The sequence below is a fragment of the Syngnathus leptorhynchus genome, chromosome 9 (assembly GCF_054491065.1).
Source record: "Syngnathus leptorhynchus isolate UIUO chromosome 9, UIUO_Slep, whole genome shotgun sequence".
NCBI classification, from domain to species: domain Eukaryota; kingdom Metazoa; phylum Chordata; class Actinopteri; order Syngnathiformes; family Syngnathidae; genus Syngnathus; species Syngnathus leptorhynchus.
Window position 1 is genome coordinate 3,133,747 of NC_141203.1, and position 24,561 is coordinate 3,158,307.

Here is a 24,561-nt window from a genome sequence, read left to right on the forward strand (position 1 = left end):
TTTTCCCCGCGATTAATTATTTTCTTTCAAAGTCATTGCTCAGCTTTTTTTGCACATGAGATTTACAAATCAATAAAAATATAAATAATCATATTACTATTACTATTATTAAATAAAAGTATTACTAGAAGTGCTGTCAAGCAATTAAAATAATTAATCATGATTAATATTTTTTATTGTTTAATTATAGTTAAGCACACATTTTATTGTAAAAATCCCATGATTTTTTTTCTGTGCCATTATTTTAGCAAATTTTTATCTTGATGAAGAAGAGGTTTTCTAATTTAGACACATTTTTTTATTGAATTGCATCCAATTTATAAAAAGTCACATAAACAGCCCTCAACAAACCATTCTAAGAATTCAAAATTTGGGCAATATAAAAAATATAACATGCACATGAAATGCAAACGAGGACTATAGCGCTATAGCGCAACAAAAAATTTTGAATTTTGTTTTGAACTTAGCAGCAATATAACGGTCTGGATTCATTTTTGATGCGCTACTCCTTCCATATAATTCATAGAATTCACTCCATTCCACTTTTGACGTCCATCCATCCATCCATCCGTCCATCCATCCATCCATCCATCCATCCATCCATCCATCTTCTGCTTATACCGGGTCGGGTCGCGGGGGCAGCAGCTCTAGGAGGGACTCCCAGACTTCCCTCTCCCCAGCCACTTCATCCAGCTCATCCCGGGGGATCCCAAGGCATTTCCAGGCCAGTTGAGAGACATAGTCTCTCCAGCGCATCTTGGGTCGTCCACGGGGTCTCCAACCGGTGGGACATGCCCGAAATACCTCCCTAGGGAGGCGCCCAGGAGGCATCCTGATGAGAGCCCAAGCCACCTCATCTGGCTCCTCTCTACTCACTTTTGACGTATTCCAAATATTCGCGTGATGAGCGCTTGCACTTTTTTGCAAATTTACAGCAATTTTTTCCCCATTCATTCTTCATGGTACATTCAACATTTCACATTTACAATGTTCCAGTTTGAAATTCACATCATTCAGCACATTCAAATCACATCGGGGAAGATTTTCAACATTCCCAAAATTGCCAAGTTCAAAAGTTTCACGTTTTCACGTTTGAAATTTGTGCAAAATTTCACATTTTGTAATTCACTTCTAATTTCTACATTTTTCAACCGATTCAACCCGTTTCAACTTTCAACTGTTCATCTTTTGCCTACCTATTCCAAAACGTCCCACTTACCAAAAATTCAAAATTTTCAATTTTTAAATTCACGCCAAATTTTCCAAAATTTTGTTCTTCCCTTCTAATGTCTAGATTTCTTAACCGAGCCAAGCAACCACTGTGCCCATACTGATGCAGTTGTTGAGGACACGCTCCACCACGCATCTGTCTGTAGAAGCTCCTCAAGACAGCTTTCTAGTCCGGCACATTCCAGTTCTTTGAGGAAGAAGAAATTGAGCCTTCTTCTGTAGACAGAAAATGTTTCAGCTCCAGTTGATGTTCTTGGCAAAGGTGGACCTCTTCCACTGCTGCTCCTCCGATGTCCAGGGGGGCAAGGAGGTGTTCTCTCTGCAGTCCTTTTTGCTGTGTATTTCATGCAGTTATGTGGCGTGAATTTCCAGCTGGTGGCAGCAAAGGTCTACAAAAAAAAAAGCACACACACATGCACACACACACACAAACAGCAAATGACTCGCGGTGGCAACTTCTAACAGGGAAAAACCAAAAGTCTCTTCTTGTACAATAACTATTCTCACACACACATTTTTTGCACTTATTCCTGCAACTTTACTGAAATAAATGTTAGAAATATGGATGTACTGTAAATGTTATTGGAAAGGGATATTTTTAACATTGTTGAGAACAAAAGGGACATTGTTTCAAGATGTACATACTTCGTGTACATCTTGAAACAATGTCAGAGGAACCTTTACGTCACAGCTTCATCATGGATTTCATTCAGTTTTAGCTGCCATGAATGAGATAGATAGATAGATAGATAGATAGATAGATAGATAGATAGATAGATAGATAGATAGATAGATAGATAGATAGATAGATAGATAGATAGATAGATAGATAGATAGATAGATAGATAGATAGATAGATAGATAGATAGATAGATAGATAGATAGATAGATAGATAGATAGATAGATAGATAGATAGATAGATAGATAGATAGATAGATAGATAGATAGATAGATAGATAGATAGATAGATAGATAGATAGATAGATAGATAGATAGATAGATAGATAGATAGATAGATAGATAGATAGATAGATAGATAGATAGATAGATAGATAGATAGATAGATAGATAGATAGATAGATAGATAGATAGATAGATAGATAGATAGATAGATAGATAGATTTAAACTTCAATACAATGATTTTAATGGATGAAACCTGATAGTTAAGATGAGATGTTTTGGTTTCTTGCTCTTGGTGGAGGCCTGCGCTTGACTGAGTGACCATTTTGCTACATTTTCAATTTCAAGGGGCAGAGCATCTCTGTAAAGCTAAAAGCTTGTCAGTCTACATAGTTATTCATCAGTACTGTCTCATGACTAATAGTGTGACCTTCAGAGGGGCCTTGAGTGGTCAAGCGGTCGTAGCCCTTCTCACATTAACGCTCATTGAACAGTCATGACAACCTTTCCTTTTAAAATGAACTAAGTGGAAAGCTATGAGAGAGATAATAAGTAAAAGCACATGCACACTGGTCTGCACATAATCTGATTGTAGATTTGTAAGAAAAACGATATTTTGCTGCAATGTCATGATGGGATGGAACAAAATATTGACATTAAGGTTGGGAAGATTCACCGATATCCATCCATCTTCTTCCGCTTATCCAGGGTCGGGTCGCGGGCGCAGCAGCTTTAGGAGGGACTCCCAGACTTCCCTCTCCCAGCCACTTTATCCAGCTCAGCCCGAGGGATCCCAAGGCGTTCCCAGGCCAGCAGAGAGACATAGTCTCTCCAGCGCGTCCTGGGTCGTCCCCGGTGTCTCCTACTGGTGGGACATGCCCGGAACGCCTCCCCAGGGAGGCGTCCAGGAGGCATCTTGATGAGATGTCCAAGCCACCTCACCTGGCTCCTCTCAACATGGAGGAGCAGCGGCTCTACTCTGAGTCTATCCCGGATGACTGATCTTCTCACCTTATCTCTAAAGGAGAACCCGGAGGAAACTCATTTCGGCCGCTTGTATCCTGGATCTCGTTCTTTCGGTCACGACCCATAGCTCATGACCATAGGTGAGGGTAGGAGCCAGACAGGACTGGTAAATCGAGAGCTTTGCCTTTTGGTTCAGCTCTCACTTCAATACGACAGACCGGTAAAGAGTCCGCATTACTGCTGACGCTTCACCGATTCGCTTGTCGATCTCGCGCTCCATCCTGCCCTCACTCGTGAACAAGACCCCAAGATACTTGGACTCCTCCACTTGGGGCAGGATCTCATCCCCGATCCAGAGAGGGCATTCCACCCTTTTCCGACCGAGGACCATGGACTCGGATTTGGAGGTGCTGACCCTCATCCCGACCGCTTCACACTCGGCTGTGAACCGCTCCAGTGAGAGCTGGAGATCACGGCCTGAAGATGTCAACAGCACCACGTCATCTGCAAATAGCAGAGACGCGATGCTGAGGTCCCCAAACCAGACCCCCTCAACGCTTCGGCTGCGCCTAGAAATTTTGTCCATAAAAATTATGAACAGAATCGGTGACAAAGGGCAGCCTTGGCGGAGTCCAACCCTCACTGGGAACAAATCTGACTTACTGCCGGAAATGCGGACCAAACTCTGGCATCGGTGATACAGGGACCGAACCGCCCTTATCAGTTGGCTCGGCACCCCGTACTCCCGAAGCACCCTCCACATAATCTCCCGAGGGACACGGTCGAACGCCTTCTCCAAGTCCACAAAACACATGTGGACTGGTTGGGCGAACTCCCATGCTCCCTCGAGGATCCTGCCGAGGGTGTAGAGCTGGTCCACTGTTCCACGGCCAGGACGAAAGCTACACTGCTCCTCCTGAATCCGAGGTTCGACCTCCCGATGGACCCTCCTCTCCAGCACCCCTGAATAGAATTTACCAGGGAGGCTGAGGAGTGTGATTCCCCTGTAATTGGAACACACCCTCCGGTCCCCTGACTATGTCTAGTCGGATCTTTTCTACCTCATACACCAGCTCGGGCTCCTTTCCAGCCAGAGAGGTGACATTCCATGTCCCTAGAGCCAGCCTCTGCAGCCAGGGATCGGACCGCCAAGGTCCCCGTCTTTGGCCGCCGCCCAGCTCACTTTGCACCCGATCCCTTTGGCCCCTCCTACAGGCAGGCGGTGAGCCCATGGGAAGGGGGACCCACATTTTCTTTTCAGGCTATGCCCAGCCGGGCCCCATGGGTGAAGGCCCGGCCACCAGGTGCTTGCCTTCGAGCCCCACCTCCAGGCCTGGCTCGAGAGGGGGGCCCCGGTGACCTGCGTCTGGGCAAGGGAAAATGAAGTCCATTTGTGTTTTTCGTCATAAGGGGCTTGGGTGAGCTGTGCTTTGTCTGGCCCCTCACTTAGGACCCTTTTACCATGGGTGACCCTACCAGGGACATGAAGCCCCAGACAACATGGCTCCTAGGATCATAGTGGCACACAAACCCCTCCACCGCGATAAGATGATGACTCACGGAGGGGAGATTCACTGATATGCATCGGAAAATCGATACGCACTGGATCGCATTGTTTTGAAATTAAATCGTACTGTATCGCACCGTATCACAGGAGATGGGAGAATCATATCACATCTTATCATTGCCAATTCCATGAATCATGAATGCATTGAATCGTTGGCAGTGTATCGAGATGTGTATCGTATCGCTTTGATGGTGAAGATTCCCATCCCTAATTGACATCTGAAATGTTCTTTTTGACTTAGAAATACTTAATCTGCATCACATAGAGGTTCTAGCTGTTATATATCTTCACTTCACTGGTTCTTTTATCACAAACAAGATATTTTAGGTTGCATTACCTGACGTGTTTTGGCTTGTACTTCCACCTTCATCCGACTTTGATGACATTATATTGTTGGTGAGTTAGATCCTTTCTCTCTTGAATTTCTGGGGGGGTGCTCCAGGAGTAAGAAGTACCAAAGTTCTGATACCCACTGTTTGGTTCTTGTATGATATGTCTCATAGTTGGGTCTGGATTGTCATCAGTAAGTCAGGTTTGTTTCCACTGAGGTTTCTACTTCACCAAGACTGGCTTTTGTTACCAATTCTTTTTATTACCTATATAGACAGAATGTTTGAGCGCAGGTGAGCCATTGAGAGAGTCCAGTTTGGTGACCTCAGTATTATTCTCTGCTTGTTGCAGATGATGTGGTTCTGTTGACTCCATCAAATTCTGATTTGCCCCTCTCACTGGTATAGTTCTCAGCAGAGCATGAAGCTGTTGGGATGAAAAACCGCACCTTCATATCTGAGGTCTTAGTCTTCAGTCGGAAAAGGGTGGAGTGCCCTCAGAAGGTTTTGAATAAAATCCTGTCCCAAGTGGAGGAGTCAATGTATCTTGTTGTCTTGCTCACGAGTGATGGAAGAATGGTGTGAAACATAGACCGGCGGGTCATTGCACAGACTCTGTATCAGCCCGTTATGATGAAGGAGGTAATTGCATTACAGACAGAAAGACTAAAATGTTACTTAAAACATCACCTGTATAGTTTCTAAAGCCTTCATGATGACGATGACCCTGGTACAAATGACTCTTCCATAGTAATTATTATTCAATTGGAATGGTTGTTGCTGAGGAAACTTAGCAAGAGAATTCCCTTGGCTTGTGCTTGATTACAAAACAAAAACTGAAAAGCAAAATTAATCTCGCATGTCCTCACTTATACCCTGAGGAGAAGATATCAGTCAAGTCAGAGTTACACAAGTCAGCGCTCTACTTGCGATGGCTTCCCCCTGCCAGGATATCCAACCCAACCCCCGCCCCCATTTTATATTCCTCGCCTTTCACCTGCTGGAACTAAAAGACGGCAAGTGAGTGACTGCTGAGTGGGGGCTGAAGCTATAGTTACAAGGCCCAAGGAACTGGAGGCGGCCGCCTTTATGCCCCACCTGACTGGAAATGATGATGTAGAAGGAACTCAGCATGACTCCTGGGCAATGTGGGCTATTCTGTGGCCTGCAGGCTAGTGAAACGTGACTCAAGTGGGATGCATTTTAATGGGATAGTATTTTAAAGCGACAGACAGTGCATTCAACACTCACATTCACGGCAATGGACATTTTGGAATTTCAACCAAGCGAACATGCTTGTTTTAAAATATGGGCGGAAGGATGAACACACATGTACAGAGAGGAAAGACTGGATGAGGGTTCAAAGTTCATTATTGTGCAGCAGATGTACCAATCTTTTGGCCATTGCAATTTCTAGTAGAATGCAATATATACCAGATTACCGGTATCCAGGTCTGGGATCCTGCTGTTTGTCGAGACAATATTGACATTATCCATTTTTGGCAAACATACAGTAGTAAATTAAGACTAATTGATTCTGCCAATTGTGATTAATATAATTACCATATTTTCAAGACCATAAATCACAGTTTTTTTTCATAGTTTGGCCGGGGGTGCGATTTATAATCAGGAGCGACTTATATGTGAAATTATTAACACATTATTACTTGGTCATTAACACATCACTAACTGACGAGTGTAGTTTATCACTTCACATGTTATTTTTCACTTTAAACTGCAAACTAGGCCTGTGCAATAATTGGAACCGCAACTGACGATGAGTCTAACATCAGCGCCGCATGTACTTCCAGAGTCAGCAGCGGCGTTGTTTATAAGTGACAGAGGACGAAGATTTCGATGGGTTTAATGATTTGGAGTTTTCACTTCACTGGTTCTTTTATCGCGGCTCGGTGGTGCACTGGGTAGCATGTCCATCTCACAGTTAGGAGGGTGCGGGTTCGATTCCACCTCCGGCCCTCCCTGTGTGGAGTTTGCATGTTCTCCCCGAGCCCGCATGGGTTTTCTCCGGGCACTCCGGTTTCCTCCCACATCCCAAAAACATGCTTGGTAGGCCGATTGAGCAGTCCAAATTGCCCCTAGGTGTGAGTGAGGATGTTTGTTCGTCTCTGTGTGCCCTGCGATTGGCTGGCAACCGGTTCCGCCTGCTGCCCGATGACGGCTGGGATAGGCTCCAGCATGCCTGCGACCCCCGTGGGGACAAAGCGGTTCAGAAAATGGATGGATGGATGGGTTCTTTCATCTCAAACAATGTTTCGGCGTGTACTTCCGACGGTACATGTCAGTGAAGTGACTTACAAGTGAAACAAAATGAACTTAGTACAATGATTTGGAGTTTTTTTGTTTGTTTGTTTGTTTGTTTGTTTGTTTGTTTGTTTTAGCTTGTCACGCCAAACAGCCAACCATTCTATGGAGTTCTGCACGCTCGGAGGATATGCTCGATGGTCTGGGCACCCTCTCCACACTCACACGAATATTCATGTTATCGGTGGATCGAGGGTTTATCCTTTTAGCACCTACAAGATCGCAATTGGTTGGACTGTTTTTGGCGTGTAATGTTAGAATTGGTCTTGGATTAACAGGGTCACAACGAGAACGTTCCTAACTTGATGATTTGGAGTGACACGGATGGTTCGATAAAATTGATATTTAGATTATAGTTATTTGATATATGGTTTATATATAGTTAAATAGGCCTGTGGAATAATTAGAACAGCAACTGACGATGAGTCCGTCAGCGGCACATGCACTTCCGGAGTTAGCAGCGGTGTTGTTTAAACTTGTTATTTATGTTGTAGTTATTTGAATAACTGTTAATATGTCACGTCAGGCACGTTCTCAGTTCCTCATTTGTGTTTATGTAAAGTTAGCAGACCGAATCATTTAGCCTGTTGTTTCCTATTCATATCTGTTCTTGGTGTTGTATTTTGTCAAATAAAGTTCCCTTAAAAATGCTACTTGCACTTTGGTGCGACTTATATATTTTTTTCTTCTTTATTATGCATTTTATGGCTGGCGCAACTTGTACTCCGGAGCGATTTATAGTCCGGAAAATACGGTAAGTCTCTATGTGTTTTCAAATACTACATTTCAAACAGGAAAAAAACTACATGGTCATCAGCACATTTCTAAAATGGCTGCAGCTGCCACAGCAAAGCCATTAAACATGATGAGGAAACAGAACCTTTGGACTTCCTTGTAAATCCTTTCTCAGGATGTAGTGGTGCGGTATGGACGTTTTTTGAGGCAGCTGTGCTGTTCATTCATCACTGATTGAGATTCATTTGTACATATTACATAAATGAACTTAGAGACAGTGACTACACTTGACTGCTGTTTATTGGCAAACAAAAGTGTCGTTAAAAAATTCACACAATTTCGTAGAATTCACAATCATAACCTTCAGTAAACATTCCAAAACTTGCATGCTCACTGAAGACTCTAAATTTTGGATAGAGACTAAGTGTCAATGTCTATTTGTCGATATGTACCCTGAATGACTATCAACTAATCCAGGATGCACGTAACTTCTCACCCAATGTCAGCTGAGATAGGCCCCAGCTCACCCGCAACCCTAAGCGCTACAGAAATTTCTTGGATGGAAAGTTGGGTGTACAGTATGTCAAATTGGATTAGTTTTAAAACCTGGACCTCATAAGTACCGCTATATGTGTGTACAAAATGTTCACCAAAACAAACAGGTTTTAAAATCAGCACAAAATCAACTTGTATTTTAATAGTCACTTTGAAATATAGGAAATATGAGGACAGACAGTCACCCGAGTCTGTACACAGACATGTGTGGAAACAGTGGCAGTGAGCATGTAACACCATATACTGTATATTTAGACTGAAACTGAAGCATCAAATATAGAGTAATGTTTGCTTGACAACTTCATACCCAACTGTGCTTTTCTCTCTAGTGTCACAGAAAACAACCTGGGTTTCAGTTTCTGATCTTGCCTTTGGACACTCGAGGCCTGGTAACTGCGAGCGGCTACAGCAGGTGCTATTGCCATGCGACGGATAGAGTTTGCCAGATAAACACACTCGGGAACAGAGGGCTCCGCTTTTTGGCAAGACAAGTGAGTGTCTTTCACTCAGTCACTGAATTTAGAAAAGCTTAACAGTCAAGCATCAACAGAAACTGACTGCAGGGTGCCAGGTTCTACCCTCTAGTTACTATGTCAATGTGGTTTACACCCACCATTAGATTAGTTTTCTTTTGCACGTCTGACTTTTCAGCACTTTAGTTACCATGCCCACTGTGGTTACGACCCAAACAGAGAGGTGCTATAGATTGCTTATTTTGCAACTTTTACATGTTTTGACTTGACAAAGACTGCAGTACAGCTAGCCATTGTGGCTAGCTCCAAGATTTAGGTACCATAACACTATGTATGTACACACAACAATACATACAGTACATACAATAACAATACAATAACAGTGGAAACACCAACAAACCGTAGTGTGAATAGCTTGACTTTTTAGATTGGTCATTTTGCAACTTTCACAAGTTTTGACAGAGACTGCAATACGGCTAGCCATTGTGGATAGCGCCAAGTTTTAGGTACCCTGCCACATTGGTTAATAACCCAACAAAAGGTGTAAGAAGTGATGATGAATATGATTTGCCTAATTGTAAAAGTCATTTTGGAATGTCTTTGGAAAATAGGGGTTTATATACACTTTTAACACAGTCCAGTTTGCACAAGCACTTTGTTATTTATTTATTTATTTATTTATTTATTTATTTATTTATTTTATTTCTTATTTTTTTATTTATTTATGTGACTGTGTTAAAAATGACCTGGGCAATTATTCTATTAGGCTCAGGATATAGGTTGATTTTTTTACTTTCACTTTTGGTAGAGTGTCAAACTCCATCCTTCAAGTTTTGTACCAAACCACACTGCTAGGTGGAAACAGGACTTCCACTTAAATAAAAGCACCAAATACATTTGAGACCATTAGTTAAGTGCTGAATATGAGTCTTTCCTTGTGCCCAAGATCCTCAAGTTTCCTATAGCGCAAATAAGTTCCAATAGATGGGGATTTATCTGACCATTTTGTCCTCAGTAAAAGTGGACGTGGGAGAGCTCATTTAAAACAAGACACTGGAACAGTCATTCAGCTGCTTGCAATGTAGCAAAACAACCGTGCATGCTGAAACGTACTTTGCACATAAACCACGCACAAGCTATTCAATCTGTAGTACGACACTACAGGTTTACGTGTGTGCAGTGTTTGTGTGAACAAAGACAAGAGATTTTCTAAATAAAGGCTTGAGTTGAAACACCCCACTAATCTTTTCAGGGATTTAGCTGCCTGGGAACACAACACCAGGTTAAATGTGTGCAGAATCGCCAAGTCAGATATAGACTCGTATCACCACGATGGCAGCGAGAGCAGACTGTGAAAATCAGGCTTGGTCAATATTTGACTCAACGAGAGGTGACAAATCACTATGATAATCTGATAAAAATGCTTTTGGATCAAGCGTATGCTCTGGTGTTACAAATGATGTTATTAAGATTCCTATGAAGGCTAAAGACTAAAAAATGTGAACCTGAGGAATATTTGATCTTAGATATATTAGTTTGTTGCTGCTTAAAGCTTTTGAAGGGTCAGGGATGGTGTTGCTACACCGAGGCTGGTGGGGCGTTTATAACCCAGTCAGAAATCTCTGGGCCCCTTTAAGGCCTTTCAGCATTATATGTATGTGAAAATATATGGGGGCAGCCGTGGTCAAGTGGATAAGATCGTCACCTATCACCGCAGGGACCCCAGGTCAAGATCATCCCCAGACACACAGCTGTTGTGTCCTTTGAGCAAGACATCAATCCCCCAAACTGCCCTCCCCGCCCCCGAACATATTTTGTTGCAGCGTTAAGACCAATTTGAGGTTCCCTCTGATTTCTGGTGTAAAAATATATTTTCTCCTGGAAGCAGTGATTTGATGCCAGCCATTAAGCTTTTCTTTGTTAGGTTTCATTAACGATGCTTACTGACACATTTTGCCCTTCATTCAAGATTCAAGAGTTTTTATTCGCCATGTTTGAGCGTGCCAAACAAGGAATTTGACTTTGGTACATCACAGCCTCTGTTCAACATTTAGGTGACCAACAACACTCAGAAAAATGTGAAAAATGACAAATATTATCAAACATCCCCTGATCTTAAAGTCATCAAAGTCTTATGACATTCATAAGAGAAATTGGTGCTGTATTACTTTGAGCATAATTAAATTAAATATTGGAATCCAATAACGTGTTGTCTTCTGAGTAAGTCAAGTTTCATTGATTTTGGTCTGGAGAAATGGTTAGGCTACTGAATGGACGCGCGTTTTTCTGTGGTGACACCGGAAAGTCGGCACCACTGGAGTAATAGGGCAAAATTCGTGTAGATTCATGTATTTAATCCGATTTCAATCCAATTCAATTCTTGGTCCGGTCACTAAGTGGTTCTCTTGTCCCATGAGTGGAAGCCTAAAAAAAAATCCATCCTCCATCAGATACAATTGCCCTTTGAGTGACCTTCGTTATGACGCTCAAGTTGGTCCCGGGGATCAATTTCCTCCGTAGTTTTTTTTTTCAGGATGCTCATTTTGGTCCTCAGATGAGTTGCAAGGATTCCAGTGCAATTGGTCTCCTGCATACCAATGATTAGCAGTCCAAAAAAAGACAACGGGGTCCGTCTTTCCTGACCTTTCCACGCGGCCTCTTGTGTTGGCAACGCAAGGACGCGTCAAGCTGAAGCATCACGAGACAGCTGCACTTTTATCCCTTGGACTGCGGAGCTGAGCTAGACACCAAGGAGGGGTCATTATGGGCCAGCTGGATAAAAGTAATGGGACATTTTGCCAGACTTTTCTGTAAGACTTTGTCGATAGAATCTCCTATTTGGTATAGGCCACGCACTTAAAGGAGTGCTCAACCCCAAATCTTTTTTTTCTTTTTTGCTGATAAACTGTATAAACAGGTGTCGACTAACGTCTAGGTCATTTTGACATTCAGTGCATGTTTGGTGAAAGCTTGAATTTGCTTGAAGCTTCACGCTTGAAATCTGTTTGTGTGCCAATATCCTCAAGTTAAACATTGCAAGTGATTGTTTTGGCCTCTGATTGGACGAGCAGGGAGTCCCGACATCACTCCCGGAATCTTGCTACCATGGGGTATACTAGCAACTCAGTCTTGTACACACTTCCGTACTGTGTTGTAGGGGTAATTCTATGTAGTGGCGTTTGCAAACAATTTACAGATTAGTGATTTGTTAGCATAGAATTTGGTTAATTTCTTTAGCATAGCTTGTCTTAATATAGAAAATATTTTGGTCGGACTTTCTGCTACTGTCAATCACTGCCAGATCACGGCTGACCCTCTGACCCCCATCCAAGTCCAAGTCAGGTAACACCCCATGTGTGCGCCGATTTCAAATTTTAGTGAAGGGTGCAGCAAAAGTTTGGTAGGGGGTCTTCTTTAAATAGTTCACAGCTGAGCCCATTTGAACTGTGTTGCAAGCATGTAAGAAGCACGTAAGAAGGTAAAACAGCATGTTGTCTGTAACACACTTTTTTCAAATACCCAAAGATAAACTACAACGTGCTTTTTACATCATCGCATTTCCTCCATTTTCTTGTTTTACTGATAATAGACAAATTTGATTTATGATTGTATTTATTATTTCATTTATTCTCAGTACATCTCCTATAACATTCCATTGGGAAAAAGCAAACCTTATATCCGTTAGATGACAAATTCTTTGATGTATTTTTTTTAATTCACTTTTAAGAGTGTATTGCTGTTATACTGTATGTTTGATCATATGATCACAATTAAACATGATGGCTTGGCTGTAAATACTGTAGGCTTTTTTTCCTCCTGTTTAGTACTTGCATAGTCAAAATACCTTGTGATTTTCTTGTTTAACAAAGACATACAGTTTGCATAAAAATATGCCCCATGTCTGTAACAGGAAGAGTAATCTAATCTTTTACTAATCATGTTCTCCCTAACAAGTACAACATGCTGCTCTGTCTTCTCTTCAACCATCTGCCTTCAATTAGGGAGTCAAAAATATTGAGTCAAAGGGCATGGCATCCTGTTTGTCCGACTCTCCACATTTGAGTATGATTTTATGATGCATCACGTAATATACACTGGCTTACTTTTATTTCAAGCATACATTGTATATAATCATGGTTTGTTTGGAAAAAAAATACAATTAAAAGTGACAGCCATAATTAATCCACCCACGAAAACGTGTTGATTCCACAAAAAACAATGCTGATTCTGCAGAGAGCAATTTTTGATTCCACGGCTTGAAACTTGATTTCCCACAGGCATTGAAAAATAACCTTACATGACCTGCAATAAAGCACATTACTGTAATAGTGAATAAGAATTATGTTAAGAAAATCATTCATTCACTCAATTACTCGTTCATTCATTCATTCATTCATTCATTCATTCATTCATTCGTTCATTCATCTTCTGAACCGAGCACTTTTGGGGTTATTGTGGTTACAAAATCCTCAAGATTAAAATTGTCTTTGCCCGTCTTCGTCAGATGTCCTTAATAACAGTAAATTCATTCGAAATGTTTTGTATCAAAAGTACTCGTGGTGTCGGTACTTGGTATTGCTATCTGTGACTACTCGAGAGCTAAGTACTCATGTTGGTATTGGTCTGAAAGAAAAAAAACTGCGGAATCAAACATCCCTACTTCCAGCATGTAATATAAGCAAGCCATCGATCAGTCAGTTCACGTACATAAATACGTACAATAAACACATTCTACTGTAAAGACCCCGTTTTTGTCTCCTCACACAAACTAATCTCTGTGGTGCACCACAAATAGAGCACTCGGAGCTTAGTCGAGCACTGCTGACGTGTTTCTCACTGGAGGGAATCCAGGGCCCATCGGGTCAGGAAAACCTGAGAGAGAACGATAGAGGCTTTGGCTGAAATAACGAACTAAGATGCGTGTGCACTGTGCATGTTTCAGCGAGAGGGTGAAGAAAATAGCGCTATAATTTGCCACCATGCGGGTGTCTGTCATCACCAGGCCTGAATACTATATCGGATGCGTTGGAGGTTTGGGATTGTATGTGTCTTCCCCAGTGAGTGGAGGTAGAGACAGATGAGATATATGAGTGGAGAGAGAGAGGAGGGGGGGGGGGGGTGACAATCCTCTTGGTTGGACCCTCGACGCTTTGGATAGTGTCCTGTTTCATGCAATAAATAATGTGAAGTTACATAACAATTTGCAGGGGTTTGCGTCTTTGGGATCTTTGCCAACATTTTTCTAGAAAAACATGGAAAAAGTTGGAAAACACGTAAATATTTGATTAAAACACTTTGTAAAGATTAGTGAGAATATATTGCATTGTGATGGTGACCGTAAACTATCTGAGTGACCGTAAAAGGCCACATGGTTGACTCTGGGAGTCGGTGAGTGAATGGGTGGCCTCAGGTTTATCTCTGAGAAGCCCTGCTTTATTTATAGATCTTAAAAAAAAAAAAAAAAAAAAAAGCCCAACAACTACCGACCCACCCACTAACTCTTAATGTTGCTCCTCCCCCATTTTCAATTAGCCCTTCATGGGTGGAGTAATGCAATTGACTAGCGATCTCCCAGAGAGTCTTGCCTCAGTCTGATCCAGACTCCGCACAGGCACAAACTTCTCACAGAAGAAGGTAAGACCGATCTATCCATCATCTGCTCATCCCCAATCATCATCTTCATCCCCCCCATCAAACCTTTCATCCCACCTCTGTGGTCTTGTCACTGTTTTATCATCTTTCTCCTTCACCCGCCATCCCAGTTGTCGGGCCTTTGGGCAGCAGCCTCTTTGATTCTTATCATCCTAAAAGTACTCATCCTAGAGGCCGCTTTCCACCTTTAATTCCCAACATTTTCACCTCTGAAGGCATCAGGCCTTATTTTATCTGGTACAGATAGTGATCTCATGGACACGTTTGATTTAAAGTCTTTCACTTGATTTATCATTTAGGTTATGCCATTACTGAGGCTCGAGATCAGACCGCTGCAATTTTAGGGTTGGCAACATATGGTCATTGCCTATCTGTGGCATTTTCATATTTTCTGCATCCTGAAATGTAGACGTAACGGAAAGAGGGCAGACATGAATGACAAATAGATTGAGATAAAAAACACGAGTATGGAGAATCATTTTTGATCGTAACATTGTGAAGTAAAACATATTTTTTATTGACTGTATTAATTTGATCTCCAACATATCTGAATATCACCAATATTGTTGGCGGAATATGGCAGTAATATATTGTGAGTTATGGTATGGGTGGTTATTTTTGTGAGGAAAGCATTTAATTTTGGATTTTAGTGTAAACGTTTTCGCAAGTACACTTTGGTGAAATGGTTGGAAAAATGTCTAGTATGGAAAAATAATGTCCAATCATAAGTACTGCATCTGTTTTCATGGTAATTTGGTTTTTCCTTCACTTTATTGGATTCTTATCATTATTCTTTTGAAAATACTGCAAAGACATCGCAAATTACTGCATCAATATTCATCAATACATTCAAATCCCTTTCTTGTACATGGTTTTTCTCAAATACGTACATACTGCTTTATCAGACTATTATGATTAGCATTGGGAAAATATCGTGTTAATATCGTACTGTGATTGCCACCCGTAGTATGCAGGCCTTAAGAACAGTTGGCTGGGCTTTGCAGGGATAGACCTTCAGGACCCACATGATGGTTCATCATCTCACTGGCTTTAGTTTGTCCACCATCAAAGGGAGCCCAAGTATCTGGGAAACAGCTGCCCACCGTGTCGAACCGAGCCCGCAGATTGTATTTGTGGCACTTCAGATTAGCTGTTTTTATTTTTAGGCAGCAGATAAATTCTTGTGTAAGCTAGGTGAGTCATGGTGGGCTGTGATAGACAATAAGAGAATGTGGGCGGGGTGAACGGAAAGATAATACCACTCAGCTTTTGAATATTTTCGGAAACATCTTGCGTCTTTTTGATGATAGAGTGGGATAAATTTTATCTGGAACAAACACTGGACACTACAGAAGAGTTGGGAAGTTATTTTCTTGGATCAATAGAGAGATGGAATGAAAGCTGTTGAGCTCAAAGCAGGTGTGGGACACCAAACAGCCTCAGATAACTTTTGATCGGGCCCTAACGCACAATTAAAAAAAAAAAAACCTTTCAGATTACCTCTAAAAAAACTACCTTTTTTTTCTTTGAAAAGAATATCCCACCCTTGATTTGAATCCATACTGCTCGCCTAATGACAAAAGATTACCCAGCGTATACATTTAGACACAGGTGGGAAACCCAAGGTGAGCAGCTGTGGAAGTGAGTAGCCATTTTTCCAAGTGCCATTCAAGCCACTTATACACACAGTGACAAGGGATACTGCAGTGCTGACAGCTGGAGGTTAGTTGATGGATGTATACAGTATAGTGGGGTGAGTTGGTGGTATGCAGAACTTGTGTGTGTGTATGTGCGTGGACTCTCGCTCGCTCATACACCAAGTAGACTGATAGGGCTTATTTATAACATCCTCATTTAGAGCCAGAACAAAATAGAAGCCTGCTGAGTGAGAGAGAGAGAGAGAGAGAGAGAGAGAGAGAGAGAGAGAGAGAGAGAGAGAGAGAGAGAGAGAGAGAGAGAGAGAGAGAGAGAGAGAGAGAGAGAGAGAGAGAGAGAGAGAGAGAGAGAGAGAGAGAGAGAGAGAGAGAGAGAGAGAGAGAGAAAAAAAACATTGAGAACATTGAAATGTTTAAAAGCATGCCCAGTAACAATAGATGACCTTTCACTCTCATCTCTGTGTTTTTCTTTACAATCCTAAGTGATCAGTCGCGGGTAAAAATGACAGAACGCTACGACTGCCACTACTGCAAGGAATCCCTGTTTGGGAAGAAGTATGTCCTGCGAGAGGAGAATCCCTATTGTGTAAAATGTTATGAGAGTCTGTACTCCAACACCTGCGAGGACTGCAAGAAGCCCATTGGCTGCAATACCAGAGTGAGTATGCATGTGGAAACACATAAAAACTTACTAAGTCTGGATTCAATATCAAATAATTTTCTTCTTTGCTCAAATGTGAGCAACAGAATGTATTCTTTGACTTCAATTGTTTTCACATATGGCTAAGATAACTTTTGGTAAGTAAAGGCAGCACAATTGACTGGAATTTCTCTTCATCCATCCATTTTCTGAACCGCTTTGTCCCCACGGGGGTCGCGGGCGTGCTGGAGCCTATCCCAGCCGTCATCGGGCAGTAGGCGGGGGACACCCTGAACTGGTTGCCAGCCAATCGCAGGGCACACGGAGACGAACAACCATCCGCACTCGCACTTAGGGACAATTTAGAGTCTTCAATTGGCCTACCAAGCATGTTTTTGGGATGTGGGAGGAAACCGGAGTGCCCGGAGAAAACCCACGCGGACACGGGGAGAGCATACAAACTACACACAGGGAGGCCCGGAGGCGAAATCAAACCCGCACCCTCCTAACTGTGAGGCGGATGTAATACCCAGTGCGCCTGGAATTTCTCTTCATTCATTTAAAATTTATTAAATGTAATAGATCATTATTACAGGGTTAGTTAGTTAGTTAGTTAGTTAGTTAGTTAGTTAGTTAGTTAGTTAGTTAGTTAGTTAGTTAGTTAGTTAGTTAGTTAGTTAGTTAGTTATGCATATAATATAATATATGCATTAGAAAAGTGAGAAATGTTAATGTAAGTAAAGGGTAAATATTGTTATAGACAAATATTTTTCATATTGATACTATTGTTATTCACGCACAATAATTCCACAATTCACTCGTCTGTAGTACTATTGTTATTCACGCACAATAATTCCACAATTCACTCGTCTGTAGTAGATCCAAAACCTATATTATGAAGAGAAACAGCCCCATCTGTTGAATCTGGTGGGATACTGCATCCCCAGTTCATCTTGCACAGCACATCCACTCATGAACCCACTGAACAAGAATCCCTGTCCCGGCAGGATCTGTCTTATAAAGACCGCCACTGGCATGAAGACTGCTTCAAGTGCTTCCAGTGCAAGCGCTCCCTGGTGGACAAGCCCTTCTCCACTAAGGACGAGCAGCTCCTGTGCACCGAGTGCTACTCCAACGAATACTCCTCCAAGTGCCACGAGTGCAAGAAAACCATCATGCCTGGTGGGGACGGAAATAAAAACACTGTATCGACACCCTCCTCGGTTCTCTTTCTCATCTTGGCGGTCTTTGTTGTTGCTGCCCTGAAGGCTCCAGGAAGATGGAGCACAAGGGCAACAGCTGGCACGAAACCTGCTTCACCTGCAAGCGATGCCAGCAGCCCATTGGCACCAAGAGCTTCATCCCCAAGGATAACCACAACTTCTGCGTGCCCTGCTACGAGAAGCAGTTCGCTATGCAGTGTGTGCATTGCAAGAAGGTAGGGGGGTGGGCCAGAAAGTTTTCTTCGAAAATAACTTACCGCCAGTGCCATAATGCCACATGATACTCTATCTCAGCCCATTACCACTGGCGGCGTGACCTACCATGACCAGCCTTGGCACAAGGACTGCTTCCTGTGCACCAGTTGCAAGCAGCAGCTGTCTGGCCAGAGGTTCACCTCCAGAGATGACTTTGCCTACTGCCTCAACTGCTTCTGCAACCTCTACGCCAAGAAGTGTGCATCCTGCACCACGCCCATCAGCGGTAAACAGTTCAACTAAATACATCCTCTCCTACTTTTTAAAAAAATATATAGCTTGTCTTCATTAAGTTGAGCTGGAGTCTCCACACCTCATCCTTCTTCTCCATTGCAGTTGAGGAGTGAAATATGAAATGAATCCTGATTCATACTCACACATATGGACAATTTAGAGTGTTCAGTTAGCCTATTGTGCATGTTTTTCTAATGTGGAAAAAAACTTGAATACACAGATACATAAAACCCACAAAATAATCAAGATATGAGATTTGAACCCATAACCTGTGACGCTGGCCCATGCAGTGTAAGTTTAAAATACTGGGAATAAAGATTTTAAAGGGGGGGGGGGGGGGGGGGCGACAAAATGGGCTATATTTCAAAATAGATTTTCAATCCTACTCTGAAAATGAACAACTTTACATTTAGCCAAGACTTTTTCATTATATTTTTAGAAAAAGCAGTGGGTCTATAGATCTAGATTGAATTAATTTTTAAATATTTCCCATAGGGAAAATACAGAGGAATCTCTGAGGTCCCAAAAAGCTTTTTCATTGCTGATTTGTTTGCATTCAGGAAAGAAAATTTCAAAAATACTAATTCGTCATTAAGCAAGACTTAAATCATTGACAGATTTCATATATAATATGATAATCTTTCAGATGGTGAAGAATTTTTGTCAAAATTAGGAAAATGTTTGTCAAATTCAGATTTTTTCAACTTTAGTTTCCACTACATTGTTGGACATTTTACATATTTAACTCATTGACTGCCAGCTCTGTTAAAATCAATATTTGACGTCCATAGCCCTCAATGAAAAATGATTAAGATCAAAATGATGATAAAAACCAATTTAAGACGCATTTTTATTTTATTCAAAAACAAAATCAGGTTAAATAAATTAAAGTATGACTTACCTGTAAGTTCCCTGTTCCAGACAAACCTCCAAGCTACACTTTTTATTGTATTCCCATGAATTTCTTTAAGTTCCCATCAGTGCAACTTTTGTTTTTTCAGGCCTCGGAGGCAGCAAGTATATTTCCTTTGAGGAGCGCCAGTGGCACAACGACTGCTTCAACTGTAAGAAGTGCTCAGTGTCCCTGGTGGGCCGCGGCTTTCTGACCGAGCGTGACGACATCCTGTGCCCGGAGTGTGGCAAAGAGATCTGAAGGATGCCGCTGCACGCATAATTTGCATACATACACACATAGAAATGCTCATCGAGCATACGCGGCACACGCTGCAGTCTCGTTACTCCATTCTAATGTACATTGGGGTATACGGCATAGCTACTGCAGTATATGACAAGAACCGAAGAATAACGCTAACAAAGTTAACTACTTGCATGAATGTAGAGGACATGTTTGAAAATATGAATTATTGTGTAGAATGGACATGAACTCAGATTGCACGATTCTAATGTTACTAATATCTTGCATGGATTCGCCTATGTGCTACTTGGTGTTATTGACTTGTGTAAAATGTAGAAATGCATGGAGTCAGATTTATGAATTTAAGAATGATCCAAAATAAAGTGTTAACAAGGCATAGCGTCACTCGTTCATACTCCATCAATCCATTTTGGAGATTTTCATGATGCCTTCCACAAAAGACAAGCGTGCAATTTCTTTCACAATTCAAAACAACCGAGAATGAAACACTAAAGCAAGGTTTCTTATTCAGGAATTGATCAGCTCTATTCCTGGGAATCAAATGATTGGGAACCAGTTGATTTTCATCCCTGACCACGACTGTCATTTATCCTCACATGGAGCGTTTATGGTCATAAATGCAACATTGATTTCCCCTTCTCTAGTAAAAGTAACGCTGATCATTTCGTTTGGCACACTTTATTGATTTTAACAAAAAAAAGTTGTGGGCAAAAGTATGAAGTTGGTATCTCTGATCTAAAAAGAAAGTCAACAGAGTCCACAAAACAAAAAAAGTAGTCAATGTTTATAGCTCATACCTGGTGCCTTAAAAATGTAAGAGTGCTATTTTTAAAGGTGAATTTGATCCCATTTTTGTGAAAAATATAAGAATTTCTCTTGACAGTGAGCCATTTTATTATTAATTCCATTTGAGCTACTTGGCTGTGAATTATAAAATGACAGCGTTATTACGTTAAGTAACCACATAACACACACAAAACAAGCTTTCAGAAAATGTCAGTACAGAAATATATAAAGTATTATATATACACACACTCGTCAATAACACACACAAAACTTGTAAAATGCTACATGAAGAACTACTACTACTGGTCTCAAGTGAAAAGTTGTAACAACCCCACCAGCATCACATAATAGCGCATTACCAGTGAGATGACCAGTGAATTAATATTTTTAAAAAGTTTATTTGAAGCCAGCCTGTGAAATCACACTTAGCAAGTCTTGAAAAGGGTAACGTCATGGCCATGTCACATGCTGAATCTTTTTCTTCACCTCTGGAGACATTGAAACACCCTGAAGACAAAAATGATAAACAATGAAAGAACAGTCAAGAAAATTAACAACCATAAAATGAAGTGTCAGTGACTGAACCAATCGTGAAGAATATTTCAAAATACTATGAACGTTCTAAATTGGAAGGAAAGAAAGAAAGAAAGAAAGAAAGAACTTCAACACACTCCCAATGCAGTTTCTTTTTGTGATTTGTAAACATGACACTAAAAGAGCAAGCATTTAAATTTTTTTTGAGTGTGTAGACTTGTTATATCCACTGTAAGTCTGGAAGGACTGGAATTCCAAAACACGAATAGTCCAATAGCATAACTTATGGTTCTTACAGAGCAGTTTGCCTCCCGCTTTAGGCTTGCTGTGTCAGGGCAGCGTGAAAACCTCTGGTTGGAAGAAGACATTGACGACGATGATGATGGTGACAATGTAGATGAACTGCCAGATAAACGACGAATGGGGTTGGCCAGATTTAGCGCCGGTGGGGGTTTTAGCCTGTCAGCCACCCCTGATGATGACATTGTACTCATTTCCGGCTTCTTGATTTTAGCTGAGCCATAGGAAATAGAATGAGAGGACCTAAAGTGGTCCCTGGAAAGAAAGGAACGACAGGCACAACCAAGCATTAGACAGAAACAGTAAACTGTAGCAAACAATCACAGGTCAGCTAGTGAACGCCATAACCAAACTTAGAAAGCAGGGGAACCGTGAGCCGGCGTATAAAAAAAACAGCGACTTCATATAAACTGGGCTATGGTCATATTTCTCTCTTCCGGTGAGATACCGCATTCATTCATAGTTTATTTTGCATGCTATGATAATTGGTTATTTGTGAATTCATTACTGACACCTTTTGTCATTTCATTGTTTTGAATGTGATGGTGGCTAGTTTGAAATTCAAGTAAAGGGTAAGTGTGTCTCTGGAGATATGATGCTAGTCCAAAATGGTTTATTATTTTTGTCTAAATGACAAAATGTAAGAAAGCCCACGATTTGTGTAAAAGCCAGCATCTTCGCAAAATAAATACCCAAAAAATAAATCACACACTGCTCTCAGAAAAGTTCAAATCACTCCCTACAGAATGATGACGTCACTAATAGTTTCTTGTCTCGCGATCGCACTACTTTCTTTTCAGTCAGGCGCAATTCTGTTCCCAGACCTTGCCTTATCCCTTTCTACACCTCAGTGTGATCCCTCCGCTTGAAGGTGCATTGGTAGGGCGACTCACCTGTCCGGTCGCAGGCCGGCTGGGGCTTGTCTGTCTGGAGTCTTCGCCATCCTCTTTCCCCAGCGGTTGTCGGGTAAAGTGCGCTGAGGTCGCGGGATAACGTGTCGTACGTAGAGGTCTATGAGTTGGTTCCGACTCCCACAATCTTTGGAACTGATCTTTTTCTAAGCCATAAACACTGGTGAGACCATCTTTTAAGTACGAACATGACCAGAGGAGATGCATTGAGTTTTTAGCCAAATATGCTAACGCGACTGTTTCGTTCCTCGAACTAATTCATTCATTAAATTGGAATGTGAATGCATCGTTTTGATATTATATCTCACCTCATTCAAAATCAACTGAAGAAAATCTTGAGACAGCAATTCAGGGTATAGTAAAACATCCACGTCCGAAGCGTAAATAGCTTTGCCGGTTAATTCACAGGAGGTCGCCATGTTGGTATTTCCCAGCATGCTCCGCGTCATCGTTGCCTTCTTGTTTAATAGTTTTTGGCTGCAAGACTGTCATCTAGCGGTAGCCAGTCAAACACAGCAGCACAAAACTGAGCAGTCCATACCCCACTGAAAAAATAAATCTTAAGATCATTCTCAAGCAAGGGTGGGCAAAATTTGGAGCTCAAGAGCCACATTTGTTTTGAAAACGGACAGATGCCGGTCATTCTTACGTGGTGATTTTCTTCAATTTTTTTTATGTAAAATCATATCTAAAATACTTTGTTTTACTGCATTTAAAGCATTTGTAGAGTTTACATTTGCCCATTATTATTATTATTATTATTATTATTATTATTATTATTATTACTATTATTGTGGTCTTTAATGTCAGATATCTGTCGTTCAATATTTGTTACAGCTTTGATTATACTACTCGTTTGATTTGGTTGACTTAATTTGAAGACTTTGATGTATTTTATCGGTGGCGTGGGCACAAACCTTACCTAAGGCTTCCATCTATCCCAAATTAAGCCCCCACCACCTTTGTTTTTGTTTATTGGATGTTTAAGCCTTTTGGAGTCCAAATAATATTGTTACTCCCATGTATAATACATTTAATACATGTATCACAAAATGTGATGTCTGTCCATTTTTGGGCTTGAGGTCCACAATAAGTAATCAAAACATCATTTCAATTTATTCACGATTATCCTCACTCTGGTAAGTTCACCTGCCTCAATAGTTTTCAGTCAAGTGGACACCCGTAGGAAACGTAGGTCTATCGTATCCCAGCAACATGGCAATATATTCACATCATATGACATCAACACTGTTTACATTGCGCAAGTGGATGACCTCAATGTTTTGTTGTATTTTTGCCACGACGTGCACCACCACTCCTCTAAAAATCATCTTTATTTGTCTGTTTCTGTTCTTGCTAATACATTATGTATCCAAGTACATGTTTACAGCTTAATTAATGACATTGTTTTCCTGCACAAATGTTTCAGAACACCATTGGACAATAATCACATTTCTCCCCTTATTTTTTATTTGAAACATAACGGACATTATTATGATCGCATTTCGAAATGGCAAAAGAACCAATAAATTGACTACATATTTTCTCAACTCTGTGGAACTTACTGTTGAGTAATTGTTGGGGAGATTTATCTTGGAAACTGGATGTTTGATGGTTTACAGGTAGTTGACTTTCCAGATTTTCCAATATTTAAACCTCTAATTAAGCAGCCAAATTAATCTTTTGAGAGGCGCTAAGTACAGCCAATCCTAGCTTCAGCCAAGGATTCTTTCTTAAGAAAGAAGTCGACCCTAAAGTTTTCTTTGTGATAAATTTAGGTTCTGCGCAGACCTCCAAGTCAGAACACAGGGTTCTGATTAATATTTTGTTTGTGAAATATGTAATTAAATGGGTAAAATTCACCTGTCTCAGGGCGCTACCATTTTGCCACTTGCTGTCGACTGAAAATGCTGCTTTACTCATTCCACAAGCGCAAATTCTAATCACAATGCTGTGTTTAGATTTGTGTGGGCACATACAGCACTCTAAATAAAATTTTGGGGTTGACTTCCGCTTTAAGAAGTCAACCCCAAAATTGTATATGTAATAATATGCTCTGTACAGCCCAACTAGTCAAAACACAGTGTGTTGATGCATTTTTCATTGATGGAATATAAATTAAATGGGCAAAATCCA

At 41.2% G+C, this 24,561-nt stretch overlaps 2 protein-coding genes across 2 annotated transcripts; one reads left to right on the forward strand and one right to left on the reverse strand.

Annotated features, from left to right (window-relative positions):
• The first annotated feature begins 14,656 nt into the window (after positions 1-14,656).
• On the forward strand, positions 14,657-20,268 carry fhl2a (four and a half LIM domains 2a). Its single transcript, XM_085920778.1, has 6 exons — positions 14,657-14,713; positions 16,870-17,044; positions 18,034-18,208; positions 18,295-18,464; positions 18,544-18,730; positions 19,740-20,268. The coding sequence occupies exons 2-6, from the start codon at positions 16,889-16,891 to the stop codon at positions 19,889-19,891; spliced, it is 840 nt and encodes a 279-aa protein (XP_085776904.1). The 5' UTR covers positions 14,657-14,713; positions 16,870-16,888; the 3' UTR covers positions 19,892-20,268.
• A 790-nt stretch (positions 20,269-21,058) lies between these two features.
• On the reverse strand, positions 21,059-22,898 carry tslig2 (tRNA splicing ligase complex subunit 2). Its single transcript, XM_085920779.1, has 4 exons — positions 22,734-22,898; positions 22,408-22,571; positions 21,511-21,769; positions 21,059-21,187 (listed from the first exon to the last, which is right to left on the reverse strand). The coding sequence occupies exons 1-4, from the start codon at positions 22,872-22,874 to the stop codon at positions 21,131-21,133; spliced, it is 621 nt and encodes a 206-aa protein (XP_085776905.1). The 5' UTR covers positions 22,875-22,898; the 3' UTR covers positions 21,059-21,130.
• Positions 22,899-24,561: the final 1,663 nt, after the last annotated feature.